The sequence below is a fragment of the Trachemys scripta genome, chromosome 1, assembly GCF_013100865.1.
Source record: "Trachemys scripta elegans isolate TJP31775 chromosome 1, CAS_Tse_1.0, whole genome shotgun sequence".
NCBI classification, from domain to species: Eukaryota; Metazoa; Chordata; order Testudines; family Emydidae; genus Trachemys; species Trachemys scripta.
Genome location: NC_048298.1, coordinates 36,919,981 through 36,934,621, shown reverse-complemented (window position 1 = coordinate 36,934,621; position 14,641 = coordinate 36,919,981). Strand labels below are relative to the sequence as shown.

Here is a 14,641-nt window from a genome sequence, read left to right as displayed (position 1 = left end):
GCTTCAGTCGTGACATAGCCCAGCATTACAGAAAATTAGCACGTTCTGACTCTAGTGGTCGCTCATACAATTAGGAGCAAGTTGCAAGTGGCTGAATAAATCTATTTCAGTTAACTGTCTGAGACAGAGAATGTGGGGGTAGGCTCACAAGGCCCTGGAAAAATGCTGGCAATCTGATTGTGGTTACACATTCCAGGTTGTGAAATACTGACCTCCTCTAGAGATTTTTTTTTTCCTACCCAAACTATTGAAGATGCCAGATACACCCTTTTCATGCAAAAAAGCAAGCATGAGTGCATAGGAGATGATAAATTAAATCCTATTCTTTCATTAAAACAACTTGTATTTGCCATAAAAGCAGCAGACAGTGGGTGGGACTGCAGGAAAAAGAGAGCCTATGCATAAGACATGCTATAAAAATGTCCAAGACCAAGCAAATCATCAGGGAACCATAATTTGAGCCTATGTGAATGATCCTTATTATACCAAGTACAGACATCTTTTAAGGTCACCTGATATCAGAAGAGACATGCAAACAGACTGCATTAATAAATATGAGAATGGTAATCTTGAATCCCAGTAAACAGAGTATCCTGTATGTCAGTGGTTCTCAAAGCCGCTCCACCGCTTGTTCAGGGAAAGCCCCTGGTAGGCCGGGCCGGTTTGTTTACCTGCCGCGTCCACAGGTTCGGCCGATCACGGCTCCTACTGGCCGTGGTTCGCCGCTCTAGGCCAATGGGGGCTGCAGGAAGGGTGGCCAGCACATCGCTTGGCCCGCACCGCTTCCTGCAGCTCCCATTGGCCTGGAGCGGCGAACCGCGGCCAGTGGGAGCCACAATCGGCTGAACCTGCGGACACAGCAGGTAAACAAACCAGCCCGGCCCATTAGGGGCTTTCCCTGAACAAGTGGTGGACCGGCTTTGAGAACCACTGCTGTATGTGACAAGGTGCTGAGTGAGAAGCACTTAATCAGCTCCTGCCACTCCAGCTCCAATCAAGGGGAATGGATTGGGGCTGGTTGGATAGTCCTGTGTCTGCCTCGTAATGGGCAGCACCTGCCAGCCTCATTAGCCAGAGCTATAAAGGCTGGGAGGAAGCCAGGGGAAAGGTGGGAGAGGCCAGGCAGGCAGGCAGGCAGGCAGGCACGCACGCACGCACAGAGGGAGGTGAGAGCCTTCTGGTCTGTTGCTGGCCAGGCCTGTACTTGACAAAGTTGCACTTGCACCTGTACATAGGTGGAAAGTGGTGGTGGGAAAAGAACTGTAAATAAAGAACACTGGTGTTGCATCAAGTTGAGGCGTTCCTGACTGGTTGGAGAGGGCATCAGGGGCTGAAACCAAAGGGGCCCAGCTTGCTCCTCGCTACACTGTAATAAGTAAATGATCAACAAGAATGGTACAAGATATGGTGAGCTGACTAGGATTGACATGTGCACCAAAACCACCTGCTGTATAGCATGCAATGTTTTTATTTGAGGTTAGATGATCACCTTCCACTCAGGCTCCTTTTACACTGTGTAAAAGGGCTGGAGTGGCATAAGGTCGTAAAAGCCACATATCCAGCCAGGGAGGATTCCCCCTGCCCAAGCTCTGTGTAAGGCTGCCTTCTGACTTGCCAACCCTTGCTTAGGGGCCAGGGGTGGGCCACAGCACATGGTGCTGCAGAGGTTCCAGGCAGTGCAGTGGATCATAGGACAGCCTTGGGGTGCTGCTGTAATTTAGACAGGCTCCTAGGACTTTAAGTTATGCTGGGGGGGTCTCCATCCCACAAAACAGTCCATGATTGGGAGGGCACAAAGGTGGCTGAAAACCACCTTTGTGCCCCCTGCCTCTGGGCTGCAAGTCATACATTGCACCCAGAATATTTCGGGTGTACTGTCATCTCTGCAATGGTGTTTTTATTGATGGACATGCTCTTGTCTAATTTGAAATATGAACACTTGGAAATGCAAAAGGATAAGCCTGTTAGCAAGACAAAGGGAAGAAAGATCATATCCATAAGATTGGTTCAGAAACAGATCTCTCTGACAGTTTCCCCACACTCAGTAATGAAAATCCACTGCCCAGATCATAAGGATTCCAGTAAACGCACATTGCCAGTATTATACCAGTACAGCATCATGTATATCACATGTAAGTCCTGATTTGTGTTTATTGTGGGCTGTGACAAGTTGGGGGCTCTGTACACAGGGCCGGCTCCAGGCACCAGCGCTCTGGCCGCCAGGGAGAGCGGTGCTCTGGCCGCCGGGGAGAGCGGAGCCGCGGTGGGCTCGCCACCCTCCCCCCGGCGCTCTGGCCACCAGGGAGAGCGGAGCCCCGGCCGGGCTCTCTGCCCTCCTCCCAGCACTCCGGCTGGTCGGGGAGAGCGGCCCGCGGCCGGGCTCGGCACCCTCCCCTGCTGCGCTCCCCGCCAGGGAGAGGGTGGGCGGGGGCGGCGGGAGGCTTTTTTGCCTGGGGCGGCAAAAAAGCCAGAGCCGGCCCTGTCTGTACAACTTATGAATTCTGAATGATATGTAATACAACATACAATTACTGTGTTATGAAATGCCTGTATGTATGTAGATCCAGTGTTGCTGACAGGACATGCAGCAGGTATACTCCAGACTGAGGACAATGAGAAGGGACTTAATATTTAATGATTGTGCTTTGACCCCAATGGTTATGTGTAAGAACCACTGATCTGAAGGGAAAAAATATGTTCTCCTCTGTCTGAAGAGAGCCGGTGGGGGAAGAGGAGAATGGTGGAAAATTACCAAAAGACAGGACCAGTGGTGCCAGGTATTGGAAGTGAGGGTGTATAAATAAGGAGAGCCACATTGGGCAGGTGAGAGGACAGTCACAGAGGATGGGTAAGAAGTCTCCATGATGAAGCAGCAATCCAGCATGTAGCAGCTTCATGAGGCAGGGGACCTTACCTGCTTTCCTGAACACACATGGTCTCCCAAGGGAAGAATAAGGTAGTGAGGGACATTACATCAAAAATGTTTGTTTTCTAAATTATCTGTACTCTCTCGTGCTTCATTTGATTAAGTAAAGGAGCATTAGGTTGTTAGAATCTGTGTGAAGTGTGTGTGAGTGTTTTATATGCTTCAGAATTACCACAGCCCTCCCAAGAGAGCTAAACAGTAAACCACAAAGCTTACATCTTAGGGTGGAACTCTGGGAGAGGTGTGTTTGAGTGCGAGCAAATCTACAGGGACACCACTGCACCCAGGGGCTTGGCAGCAGCACAGTGGATTCTAGCTCTCAGAAAGAAGTGTTAGATGGCAGGTCTGCACCTTGAGACTCCAACAATGGGGCAGTGGCTGGGCTTTGTTCAGGCTACAAAGGCTATAAACTCCTCTGGGGGATCTAGGGATACTGAGGCTTGGATTCCTCTCACAGCAGTTGTCTGATGGGTGGCCAGCAGGGGGTGCCTGACTGGATCTGTGACATGGGTCCAATTCCTGAAGGAGCCATGAGTCCACATTGGCACCAATACATGACTGCTCCTATGTACAGAGAGGAAAATTAAATCTTGCCTTGGGCAGGCTACAGAAAGTGGCTAGCTGACTAAATGCATTGGAATGGTTCAGTTTTTGGTGCTTGTTGAATGGGGCCATAAAACTCCTTAGCTTCTGTTGATATTGTAGAGGTCAAGTGCCCTGTGCAAGGGAGGTACTGAGCTCTCTTGAAGCCAACCATCATTGAGAAACCTGGCTGCTGAAGCAGAAGTTTTCCCTTTCTTCTCTTATGGAAGGGAACTAAGGGCTTGTCTATACTTATGGCTAAATCGGTACTGCTGCAATTGATGCAGCCGTGTTGATTTTAGTGATCTGGTGAAGACAAGCTAAGTTGATGGCAGAGCGCTCTCCTGTTGACTTCTGTACTCCACCTCCCTGGAAGCCTAAGGTAAGTCGGTGGGAGAGCGTCGCCCATCGACATAGCATGGTGTAGACACTGCTGTAAGTTGACCCAAGTTATGTCAGCTTCAGTTACATAACCTATGTAACTGAAGTAGCATAACTTAGGTCAACTTACAGCTTTAGAGTAGACTAGCCCTGAGAGAACACAAAGTGGCCTCTGTCTCCATCGCCTTCTTTAAAGAGAGGCCTTTATTCTTCTTCGAGTGATTGCTCATGTGTATTCCACAATAGGTGTGTGTGCCTGCCACATGCACCGGTGCCGGAAGTTTCCCCCCTAGCAGTACTCATAGGGGAGCGCCCTAGCGACCCCTGGAGTGGCGCCTCCATGGCATGGTATAAGGAGCACTACGCGCTCCCCCCACCCTCAGTTCCTTCTTTCCACTAGTGAAGGTGCTTCGGAACTGCTCTGCTCCAGCTTTGCTGTAGCTCATTCCCAGATCTCTTGTTCGTTCAGTGTATGGTACCTGTAGTTAATTAGCTTGATTAGTTTAGTTTAGATTAGCTAGTGTGCCCAGGCCAGGGCATGCCCCGTGCCCTGGGTTTTAAGTCGTGCAACACTTGTAGGCAACCTATGCCAGTGAGTGATCTGCACGCGGACTGTTTACACTGTTTGGGGGAAACCCATCTCAGCGATCACTGAAAGATTTGCAAGTCATTTAAGCCTCGAACCAAGAGAGAGGCATTAGGCTCTGGGCTATCCTGATGGAGTCGGCATTGACCCCGACTCTGGCACGCCGCTCTGAGTTGGCACTGGGCATCGCGGTGTCAGTGTGCGGCGACCCCTTGGCATCATCTACTAGTTGGCACCACTCCCCATCCATGGGGCACGCCAAGAAGGCTAAGAAGAGACCTTCTCTGCTGCGGCACCGGAGTAAAACGGGGGCAGAGGCTAGACCCATGTTGGGCAGTCCTCGATCCCCATCGGCCTCTAGGCCTCTGACTCAAGTCGAGCGGAGTAACCCGGCACATTTGGAGCAGGCTTCCCCGGATGCCCTGCACGCCGGAGGTCCTGCAGGCAGCCTGGGATGTTATGTCCATGCCGATACCAGGAGCGCCACTAATGTTGGCCCCGTGGTCCAGAGGCAAGCTGCTGCTAGGATCTCCGCAGTCGCCCCCGACTTGGTACCGGTCTTGGTTGAGGGAATGTTCCCGACGCTGTTCGTCACTCAGCAACCATTCCGTGCGTAGTCCATGTGGGTCGCCGTCGACTCCCACCAGGTTGTCTGGTTGGGTTCCGTCTGACAGAGACTCCTGGCACCGCTCTGCCTCGAGGCGCGAACACTGATGGGACCGAGGCAGACGTTGCCATAGGTCCTTGTCTTGGAGGGGCTATTGTAGCCAGTCACGATGCAACATGAACTTTGATGCCATTCTCGTTCATCGTCTCGCTCCAGGACCCACCATGGCACCGCTCCTGCAGCCCCTGGTGTAGATTGCCAGTGATTTGCCGTCATGGATCAGTCTGCCAGAGCCGATGGCCAAGCAGCTGTTACCGATGGTACCGGTCCTCCATGTCGAGGTTGCAGACTAGAGGTTGGCACTGCTCCTCCTGGTCCAGGGACAGCAGAAGGTCATACATCAGCCCGGCCTCCCTTCATAGCTGTCCATCGATGGGTCAGGCCAGCCAGGCCGAACAGCCTGCTTCGCCAGTTCCACAGCAGGTGCAGTGGCTCCAAGCCCCGTGGCCAGCACAATGGTACCAGTGGGTACCATGGCCCCTGACGCAACCCCCGGTGGGGCTCGCTCGGTGACCGGAGCCTCTGAACACCCGTTGGCCTCCCTCTCCTGGCTTCCAAGGAAGGAGTTGGTGGGACATACATCCTTGGTGCTGTGTCTGGAGACCGATCAGGTGGTGGATCCTCTGGTGCCGGTGGACATGCAAAGTACTGCGCCTGCCTCCTCACCCTCCCCTGATGAGGTGATTACGGCCCCTCCTCCCTCAGTCCCGCACGAGGACTCTAAAGCCCACCAAGAACTATTGAAAAGGGTGGCATCAAGCCTCAACCTTCAGACAGAGGAGGTGGAGGAGCCCTCGGACTGCCTGTTTAACATCCTGTCCGCCTTGGCACTGGGCAGGGTGGTCTTGCCTCTCTACGAAGGGGTGGCGAAAATTTCAAATGCCCTGTGGCAAACCCCAGCCTCATTGGCTCCCATCTCTAAGAAAGTGGAACGCAAGTATTTTGTGCTCACCAAGGGGCATGAATACCTATACACCCTCTCTGCCCCTAACTCCCTGGTGGTCGAGTCGGTCAACCATAGGGAGTGGGAGGGCCAACCAGCCCCTACTCAGAAAAATAAAGATTCAAGGAGGCTGGATTCATTTGGAAGGAAAATTTATTCATCCTCGAGCTTCCAGTTATGGGTGGCGAACCATCAGGCTCTCCTGGGCCGGTATGAGTTCAATCTGTGGGGCTCTTTGCCCAGGTTCGAGGAGTCCTTCAAGTGTGACAGGAAGGAGTTCAAAGCACTGGTGGAGGAGGGTATAGCAGCTGCCAGGGCAAACCTGCAGGCAGCATCGGATGCAGCAGACATGGCCGTGCGGTCCATGGCCTCTCTGGTGTCCATGAGAAGCGTGTCATGGCTCCTGCTCTCCGGGCTGTCCAGTGAGGCGCAGACCTCCTTGCAGGGCCTCCCGTTTGATGGCAAAGCTCTGTTTGCAGAACAGATGGATATAAAACTGCGTGGCCTGAAAGACTCCCGCACAAAGCTTCAGACTCTGGGCCTCTATGTTCCGGCTCCAGCTAGACCTAAGTTGAAGCCGCAGCAGGCTCCCGCCCAGGCCACCCACTCTAAATATGAGCCCCCTTATAAAAAATCACGGGATTATAAGAAGCGCCCACAGAGGCAATTTCTGCCTGCCCCTCAGCCTGGGTCTTCCAAGGGCAAACAGACAGGGAAACGGTGGTTTTGACGGGACGCCCGGGGGTGCCCTACTAATTCTCATCAGGGATCCACCCACAATAAAGTTTCCCTTCTCCAACCGGTTGTGTGCTTTTCTCTTGGAGTGGTCGCAGCTGACCTCGGACCGATGAGTCTGCAACACCATCTCCCGGGGTTACTCCCTCCAGTTTACCTCCACCCCGCCTAACCACCCTCCATCCCTGTCTCTCCTGGGAGACCCTTCTCATGAGGCTCTGCTCGAGCAGGAGGTGGGGCGACTCCTTGGCCTAGGAGCGGTGGAAATGGTGCCAGCGGAGTTCAAACGCAAGGGGTACTGCTCCCGCTATTTCCTTATCCCAAAGGCCAAAGGGGGGCTCAGGCCCATCCTGAACCTGTGAGGCCTGAACCAGTACATGGTGAAGCTTAAGTTCCACATGGTCTCCCTGGCTTCCATCATTCCTTCCCTGGAGCCCGGGGACCGGTACGCCGCCCTCGATCTGCAGGATGAGTACTTCCACATCCATATATTTGAGGGGCACAGATGCTTCCTCCGTTTCATGCTTGGTCAGGAACACTACCAATTCACAGTCCTCCCGTTTGGCCTGTCCACTGCCCCCAAGGTATTTACAAAGTGTATGTTGGTGGTGGCTGCCTACCTCAGGTAGCGTGGGGTCCAGATCTTCCCCTATCTCGATGACTGGCTGGTTAAGGCAGCTCCCCATAGCAGGTGCGGGATCATGTGGTGCTCCTTCAGGCCATGAGTGCCACTTTGGGCCTGTTGATAAACGACACCAAGTCCATATTTGTCCCGGCACAATGCATAGAGTTTATCTGGGCAGTCCTGGACGCCATGTCGGCCAGAGCCTCCCTCCCACTGGACAGGTTCGAGACCCTGAAAGGGCTCATCGACACGGTCACAAGGTTTCCAGTGACAACAGCCAGAGCGTGCCTCCAGCTCTTGGGTCACATGTCAGCGTGCACATATGTGGTCCGCCACACCAGCCTCAAGATGAAGCCCCTCCAGCTCTGGTTGGCCTCGGTGTTCAACCAGGCCAGAGACAAGAGGGACAAAGTCCTCACTGTGCCCGAACCGGTGATTGCCTCCCTACGATGGTGGTCCTCCCCCAGGAACATGCTCCACAGGGTCCCATTCAGAAGCAGACCCCTGTCGATGGAACTGGTGTCCAGTGCATCGGACCTGGGGTGGGGAGCCCATGTGTGGGACGTTCAGACCCAAGGTCTATGGTCTGTGCACAACCTGGCCCTCCACATAAACGTCAAGGAGCTCAGGGCGCTGCGGCTGGTGTGCATGGGCTTCTGGTCGCACCTGGAGAGCCGGGTGGTCAGGGTTCTCACGGACAACATGGCCTCGATGTTTTACATCAACAGGCAAGGCAGGGCCCAGTCCTCTGCCAGGAAGCCCTCAGGTTGTGGGACTTCTGTATAGCCCACAACATTTGCCCACAGGCCTGCCACCTACCGGGTGCTCGGAACTCACGGGCAGATCGCTTGAGCAGGGACTTCTCCTCTCAGCACGAGTGGATGGTGTACAGACTTTTCCAAGAGTGGGGAACTCCCCAGGTGGACCTGTTTGCCACCCAGCAGAACCATCGCTGTCCCTGGTTCTGCTCTGGGGGCGGGGGTAAGAGGCTGCGGGGGGGGGGGGGAATTTCCAATGCCTTCCTCCTGTCCTGGTTGGGCCGGTTTCTCTATGCCTTCCCCCCATTCCCACTGATAGGCAAGGTCCTGGAAAAGATAAAGACGGACAGGGCCCGGGTCCTCCTGATTGCCCAGGCGTGGCCCAGGCAGCATTGGTATGGGACCCTAAGAAGCCTGGCGGTCACCCCGCCATGGCCGTTGCTGTCCTGCTTGGACCTGCTCTCCCAGGACCAGGGCTGCCTCCTCCACCCCAACCTAGCAGCACTCCACCTCACTGAGTGGCTGCTCAATGGTTAGGCCGGGAGGAGAGGACGTGCTCAGAAGGGGTTCAGCGCGTCCTCTTGGAAAGCAGACAACCATCCACGCGCCGAGCCTACTTAGCAAAGTGGTCGTGGTTTTCCTGATGGGCGGATGAGCGTTTTCCCCCATGGCTGCCCCAATCCAGCTCATTTTGGACTACCTCCTTCACCTTAGAGCCCAGAGCCTGGTGCCCTCGTCTGTCAAGGTGCACTTGGCGGCCATATCAGCATTCCACCCACTGGTGCAGGGCCCCATAGTATTCTCCCATGCTATGACTGGCTGATTCCTTCAGGGATTGGATTGTCTTTTCCTGTACATCAGGCCCCCAGTCCCATAGTGGGACCTGAACCTAGTGCTGGCCCGCCTCATGGGCCCCCCGTTTGAGCCGCTAACTACGCACTCCTGGTCGCACCTCTCGTGGAAGGTAGCCTTCCTGGTGGCGATCATGTCGGCTAGGCGGGTCTCGGAACTCAGGGCCCTGACCTCTGAGCCCCCGTATAAGGATAAGGTCCAGCTCCACCCACATCCTTTATTCCTCCTGAAGGTGGTCTCTGACTACCATATGGGTCAGAACATTTTCCTGCTGGTCCTCTGCCCCAAGATCCATGCGTCCAGTGAGGAGTGCCGTCTCCACACGCTCTATGTGAGACGGGCTCTGGCCTTTTACCTATAGTGGACTAAACCGTTCAGAGAGTCCTCACAGCTGTTCATCGCTTTGGCTGAACACATGAAAGGTCGGCCGATCTCCATTCAGCGACTTTCCAACTAGATCACTTCATGCATCCGGACCTGTTATGACCTGGCAGGAATCCCCCTGCTGTCAATTGTGAGGGCACACTCACGAGGGTGCAGGCCTCGTCTGCTGCCTTTTTGGCCCATGTCCCCATTCAGGACATTTGTAGGGCCGCCACGTGGTCTTCAGTTCACATTTTCACCTTGCATTATGCGATCATCTCCCAAACAAGGGAGGGCGCCGGGTTCAGCAGGGCGGTGCTCTGTCCTGAGAATTTGTGAACTCCTACCCACCTCCAACAGATATAGCTTGGAATCACCTATTGTGGAATACACTTGAGCAATCATTTGAAGAAGAAAAGACAGTTACCTTTTCCGTAACTGGTGTTCTTCGAGATGTGTTGCTCATGTCTATTCCACATCCCGCCCTCCTTCCCCTCTGTCGGAGTTGTCTGGCAAGAAGGAACTGAGGGTGTAGCTCCCCTTATACCGTGCCATGGAGACGCCACTCCAGGGATCACTAGGGGCACTCCCCTATGGGAACTGCTAGGGGAAAAACTTCCAGCACCAGGGCCCATGGCAAGCACACTAGGGTGACCAGATGTCCCGATTTTATAGGGACAGTCCCGTTTTTTGGGTCTTTTTCTTATATAGGCTCCTATTACCCCCCACCCACTGTCCTGATTTTTCACACTTGCTGTCTGGTCACCCTAGAGCACACACACCTACTGTGGAATAGCCATGAGCAACACATCTTGAAGAACACCAGTTACGGAAAATGTAACTGTTTTTCTCAAAGAGGTTTCCCAGTGTCGGGAATTGTCCTTGAGCTTTTCTTGGTCAAACCTAGAGTCCTGCAGCCTACCAGACCTGCAAGTGACAATATTTGTCTATCTTAAGTACTTGTTGGCACTCATCACCATAGTATCTGAGCATTTTCAATCTTTAATGTCCATATCCTCACAACTGCCCTGTCAAGTAGGGTAGTACTATTAGTCCTCTTTTTTTTCAGAAATAGATAACTGAGGCACAGAGAGACTAATTGACTTCCCCAAGGTCACACAGGACGTCTGTGGCAGAGCAGGGAATTGAATCCAGTCTCCCAATTCCCAGGCTAGTGCCACTGGACCATTCTTCCTCTGAGGAAGCAGCCCTCACTATTTATCACTTGCACCAAAGGTCATCCCACACCCAGTGCTGGTCATGCCCTATATTTTTGAGCTGGGATAGGTATCTTACTAGAACAGAGGCTTTTTCTCTCAAAGCTTGACCTCCCCTTTGGGTATGAAGGCCTGGTAATGTACAGCATGAATGGCTGTAGCTGAGCACTAGTAAATCTGACAAAATGAATCCCAGCTCTAAAGCTCAGCCTGAATGTTGGTGGATGTCAGCCGTCTCAACCACTAAGCTCTCCTATTGGGGCACATGGTAGGAAAATAAGGAAGGATATATGTGCTCTCAATAGTGTGTGTGTGTGTGTGGGGGGGGGGGAACCTGAGGTGTTATGCACCTTAACCAGTGGCCCAAAACAGGATGCAAGGACTTGGAAACCCTATTGAACAGGCTTCCTTATCCAGGGGCATCTCAGCTGTGGTCCTTGTAGATACGTGGGCAGGTATTAACTTCAGATCTGCCAGTTTAGTCAGCTTTGTAGGGAAATCGAATCTTTTGCATGTGGTGTCGCTGTCCTGCTGCTCCCCTGTAGTGAAGATACACTTAGCATCCGAAAAGTTTTCCAAATAGTGCCACTGTCATCCTGATCTTCACCCTGCTTTCATTCAGGTGATTGAGCAGATGAGGGAACATGATGAGTCAATTTTGTTTTGAAAGACATTGACAAGTTGTGCTGAGGCTTTCTACACAGGGGAGGAGGGTGTCAGGGTATCAGTGTTGAGACCAGTAACTCATGACATAAATGCCAAATGCTGGGGAGCAGGCATCTTTCTTGGCACAGAAAGGTCTGTGGTTGCTCTCACAGATTTTGATGCAAGGGTCTGTGGTAATTATCAAAGATATTACCACACCCTTGGAGCTGACTAGGACACACCACTATGGATGGTCTCTGGATAAGTCTCTCTGTTCTGAACCAGGATGGAGAAGGAGCCCCAGAGGTCTCAGTGGGGAGCAGCCTTGTCATGTGATTCTCTCACCAGTGTGGTGCCTCCTGCTGGTTGTCTTGGGGATTAGCTCGCTCAGCCAGTGCTCCCTCTCCTGGTGGTGCGTCACCTGTCATCGTCAGCATCTGCAAAGAGGATTACCAACTGTCTAATCGCACAAACCCAAACACCATTTCCCCGCCCCCTGTCCCGCCTCTTCTCCAAGGCCCTGCCTCTGACCCCATGAGAGCATCCACGCTCCTTCTCCGAGGCCCCACCTCCCGCTCACTCCAGTCCCTTCCCTCCGTTACTTGCTCTCCCCCCACCCTCACTCACTTTCACCAGGCTGGGGCAGGGGGTTGAGATGTGGGAGGGGGTGCAGGCTCTGGGCTTGGGGGGTGGGGTTGAGGGGTTCAAAGTGTGGGAGGGGGCTCTGGGCTGAGCCTGAGGCAGGGTGTTGGGGTGCAGGAGGGGTTGCAGGCTCTCTGAAGGAGTTTGGGTGTGGAATGCAGGCTCTGGGCTGGGGCAGGGGGTTGGGATGCAGGAAGAGGTGAGGGGGGCAGCGCTTACCTCGGGCGGCTCCCGAAAGCGACTGGCACATCCCTCTAGCAGTGGTTCCTAGCCAGGGACGTCAGGGGTCTCAGTGCACTGCCCCTGCCTGCAGGCTCCACCCCTGCAGCTCCCATTGGCTGTGGTTCTTGGCCAATGTGAGCTGCAGAGTTGGTGCTCGAGGCGGGGGCAGTGAGTGGAGGTCCCCCCCACTTCTGGGAGCGGTGTGAGATCAGGGCAGCCAGGGAGTCTGCCTTAGCCCCGCTGCGTCGTCAGACTTTTAGCACCTTAAAATCTCCTGGTTTGGTGTCAGTAGACTCCAGGAGATAGAGCCTGATTCCAGAAGACTCCCGGTGAAACCAGGAGGATTGGCAACCCATCTGCAGACCCACCTCGATCCAACTGCAGCATCCTTTTCATGACTCAACCTTCTGGCCGTGCCACCATCTGTGTTTTCCCCCTTCTGGGGGTGGAATATCTCAGTTCTATAGTCTAGCCACTTCCCCAAGTGGTGAATGGGGGGGAACGCATGCCTGCCTACTACTCGAGGTCCCAGCCCAGGGACCCTGCGGATCACAACCTCCTGCTGTGCCCCTTTAACCTCTGTCTCTGCTGCTTACATTCCTGGCCCACTTCCCCATGGCCCCAGCACCTTCTTTGCCCTTTTCTCAGGGCCTCAAGCCTGCAAATCCAGCAGCCAACCAGAAGCGCTCTCTAGGTCCCCTGGTCCCTGCTAGCAGCCACTCTGTCCAAGATATTGACCTCTTGCAGTCCTCTCTCTTGGATTCCCTGCAGAAACTAATCCTGTTCTGCCCTGCAGCTCCCTTTTAGGTAAGCCTGGAGCTGGGGGGTTCATCACTGGTGAGTTGGAAGGCAGCAGGTACTCTCTCAGTGCCTCCTGCCAATGTGTGCATCTCTTATAGAGGCAGTACATGATCTGGTTACTCAGACCACAGTATTACTAATTTCACTCACCAGTCTCTAGAGTATACCTGGGACTTGGCCCTTAGCAGAGCCCCTCACTCTCTGGGGAGCAATACAGGATACCTCAGTGATGAAGCTACCTGACTTAGTGTAGAGGGAAGATGGTTCTGCACAGATAGAGGTGGTGCTGGTACTGTGTCCTGGTGCTCAGATATCAAAGCAGACTCAGGTTTATGTTTTGAGGATTTCTCATTCGAGTACCCCAAGCCAGCCTTTTGTCAGACTATGGGAGTCTCTGGAGGCATTCCCTATGAAGCCCTATGAAGCTTGGGTAGACATCTGCAGGCAGATCTGACACTCCTGCACAGCAAGCCCAACTCCAAGATTGAGGTGCAATGAATGTGATGTGACTGACATCATTCTGCTGCCATGGAGCTGACGAGCTGTGGAAGGGTGTACACGTGGTACTCCATCTACAGGTAGTAGCAGATGTGTCCTCCCTGTGCACCAAGGAGTGCAAGTGAGGCATTGCACCAATCCTTGGCACAATTCTTCCTCGAGCTCCCACTAGAGTGGTGCTTCTTACCCTCACTGCAGGGCAGTGCCTAGAAAGGTGTTCCTGAACCCTTTGTTAAACTGAAGCAGTATTTATGCATCATGACTCACCTAAGATCTGCTTTCAGAGTTGGGAAAGTGGGTGCACCTCCTAATTTTGTGTAAAACCTGAAATGTTGAACACAGACCATAGAACAAAGGGTTTCTACTAAGGGCAAATAGTACTTACAATAAATTCAAAGCTCACATTTCTTTGGTGGAAAAAAAAGTCTTGTCTTTCCCAATGAAGGGAAGCAAAAGTCAGTCTTGTGATGCTATTGCTCCATTGTGCTACATCACTTGAGGAATCAGACTATTGGAGGGATTGCCTAACTACCCTGTTTTCTCTGATTTCTACACATTGGAAGTCTCTGCTCATCGAAAACTCAAGAATAGAATAGCAAAGGGTGTAGCAGGTCAGGATGACATTGCATTAACAATGACCTTGCACAGTGTCATCCCCCATCTGTCTGTCAGTAGCTGATGTTAGTCCTTAATTTTCATGAATATCATATTTACTTACACACACATTTCTACAAGGAACAAATGTGCCAAGACCCATTCAAATGTAAGATACTGAAATCCAGAAGGAAGGTGTTTGCTGTGATTATCCAGGTCTGAAAGTGTATTTCACTAGCTTTCACCAAAGAACATAAGTTTCTAATGAGTAAAGTGAGTAAAGCTTACTTCATAGACAACCAGCACATTTCACTACGTTAGAAATACTTTGAAATGTTGACTTGTAGGAGGAGGCGGAGTTTAGCTCAGAGGTACTGTGGGTAGGACTCATTCATATCACAGTATTTAAGTTTTGGCATGAGAGAAAGAGTTGTCAGAGTTGAAGGTCTATTTCTAAAGGATATATCGAAGCGTGGGGGTGGTTTTTTTTTTTAATTTAAGATGCTAGCAGTTGATCTTCAGATTCTTCTTGTAATAATTTTGGGGACTTCTGATTGCCAGATAATCCCTAGGATTGAAAAATGTGGACTCTCATGTTCTCAGG

At 52.6% G+C, this 14,641-nt stretch overlaps 1 protein-coding gene across 3 annotated transcripts in view; it reads left to right on the top strand.

The window, feature by feature from the left end:
- The first annotated feature begins 14,294 nt into the window (after positions 1-14,294).
- The window catches only part of IL17REL (interleukin 17 receptor E like), a 62,738-nt gene continuing 62,391 nt past the window's right edge, over positions 14,295-14,641 (top strand). Inside the window, exon 1 of one of the 3 annotated variants that reach the window (XM_034767359.1) lies at positions 14,295-14,640. In XM_034767359.1, the coding sequence (XP_034623250.1) occupies positions 14,539-14,640 (102 nt within the window). In that variant the 5' untranslated portion in view covers positions 14,295-14,538. The remainder of the gene's footprint in view (position 14,641) is intronic. The other 2 variants (XM_034767351.1, XM_034767370.1) reach the window with 2 other exon arrangements.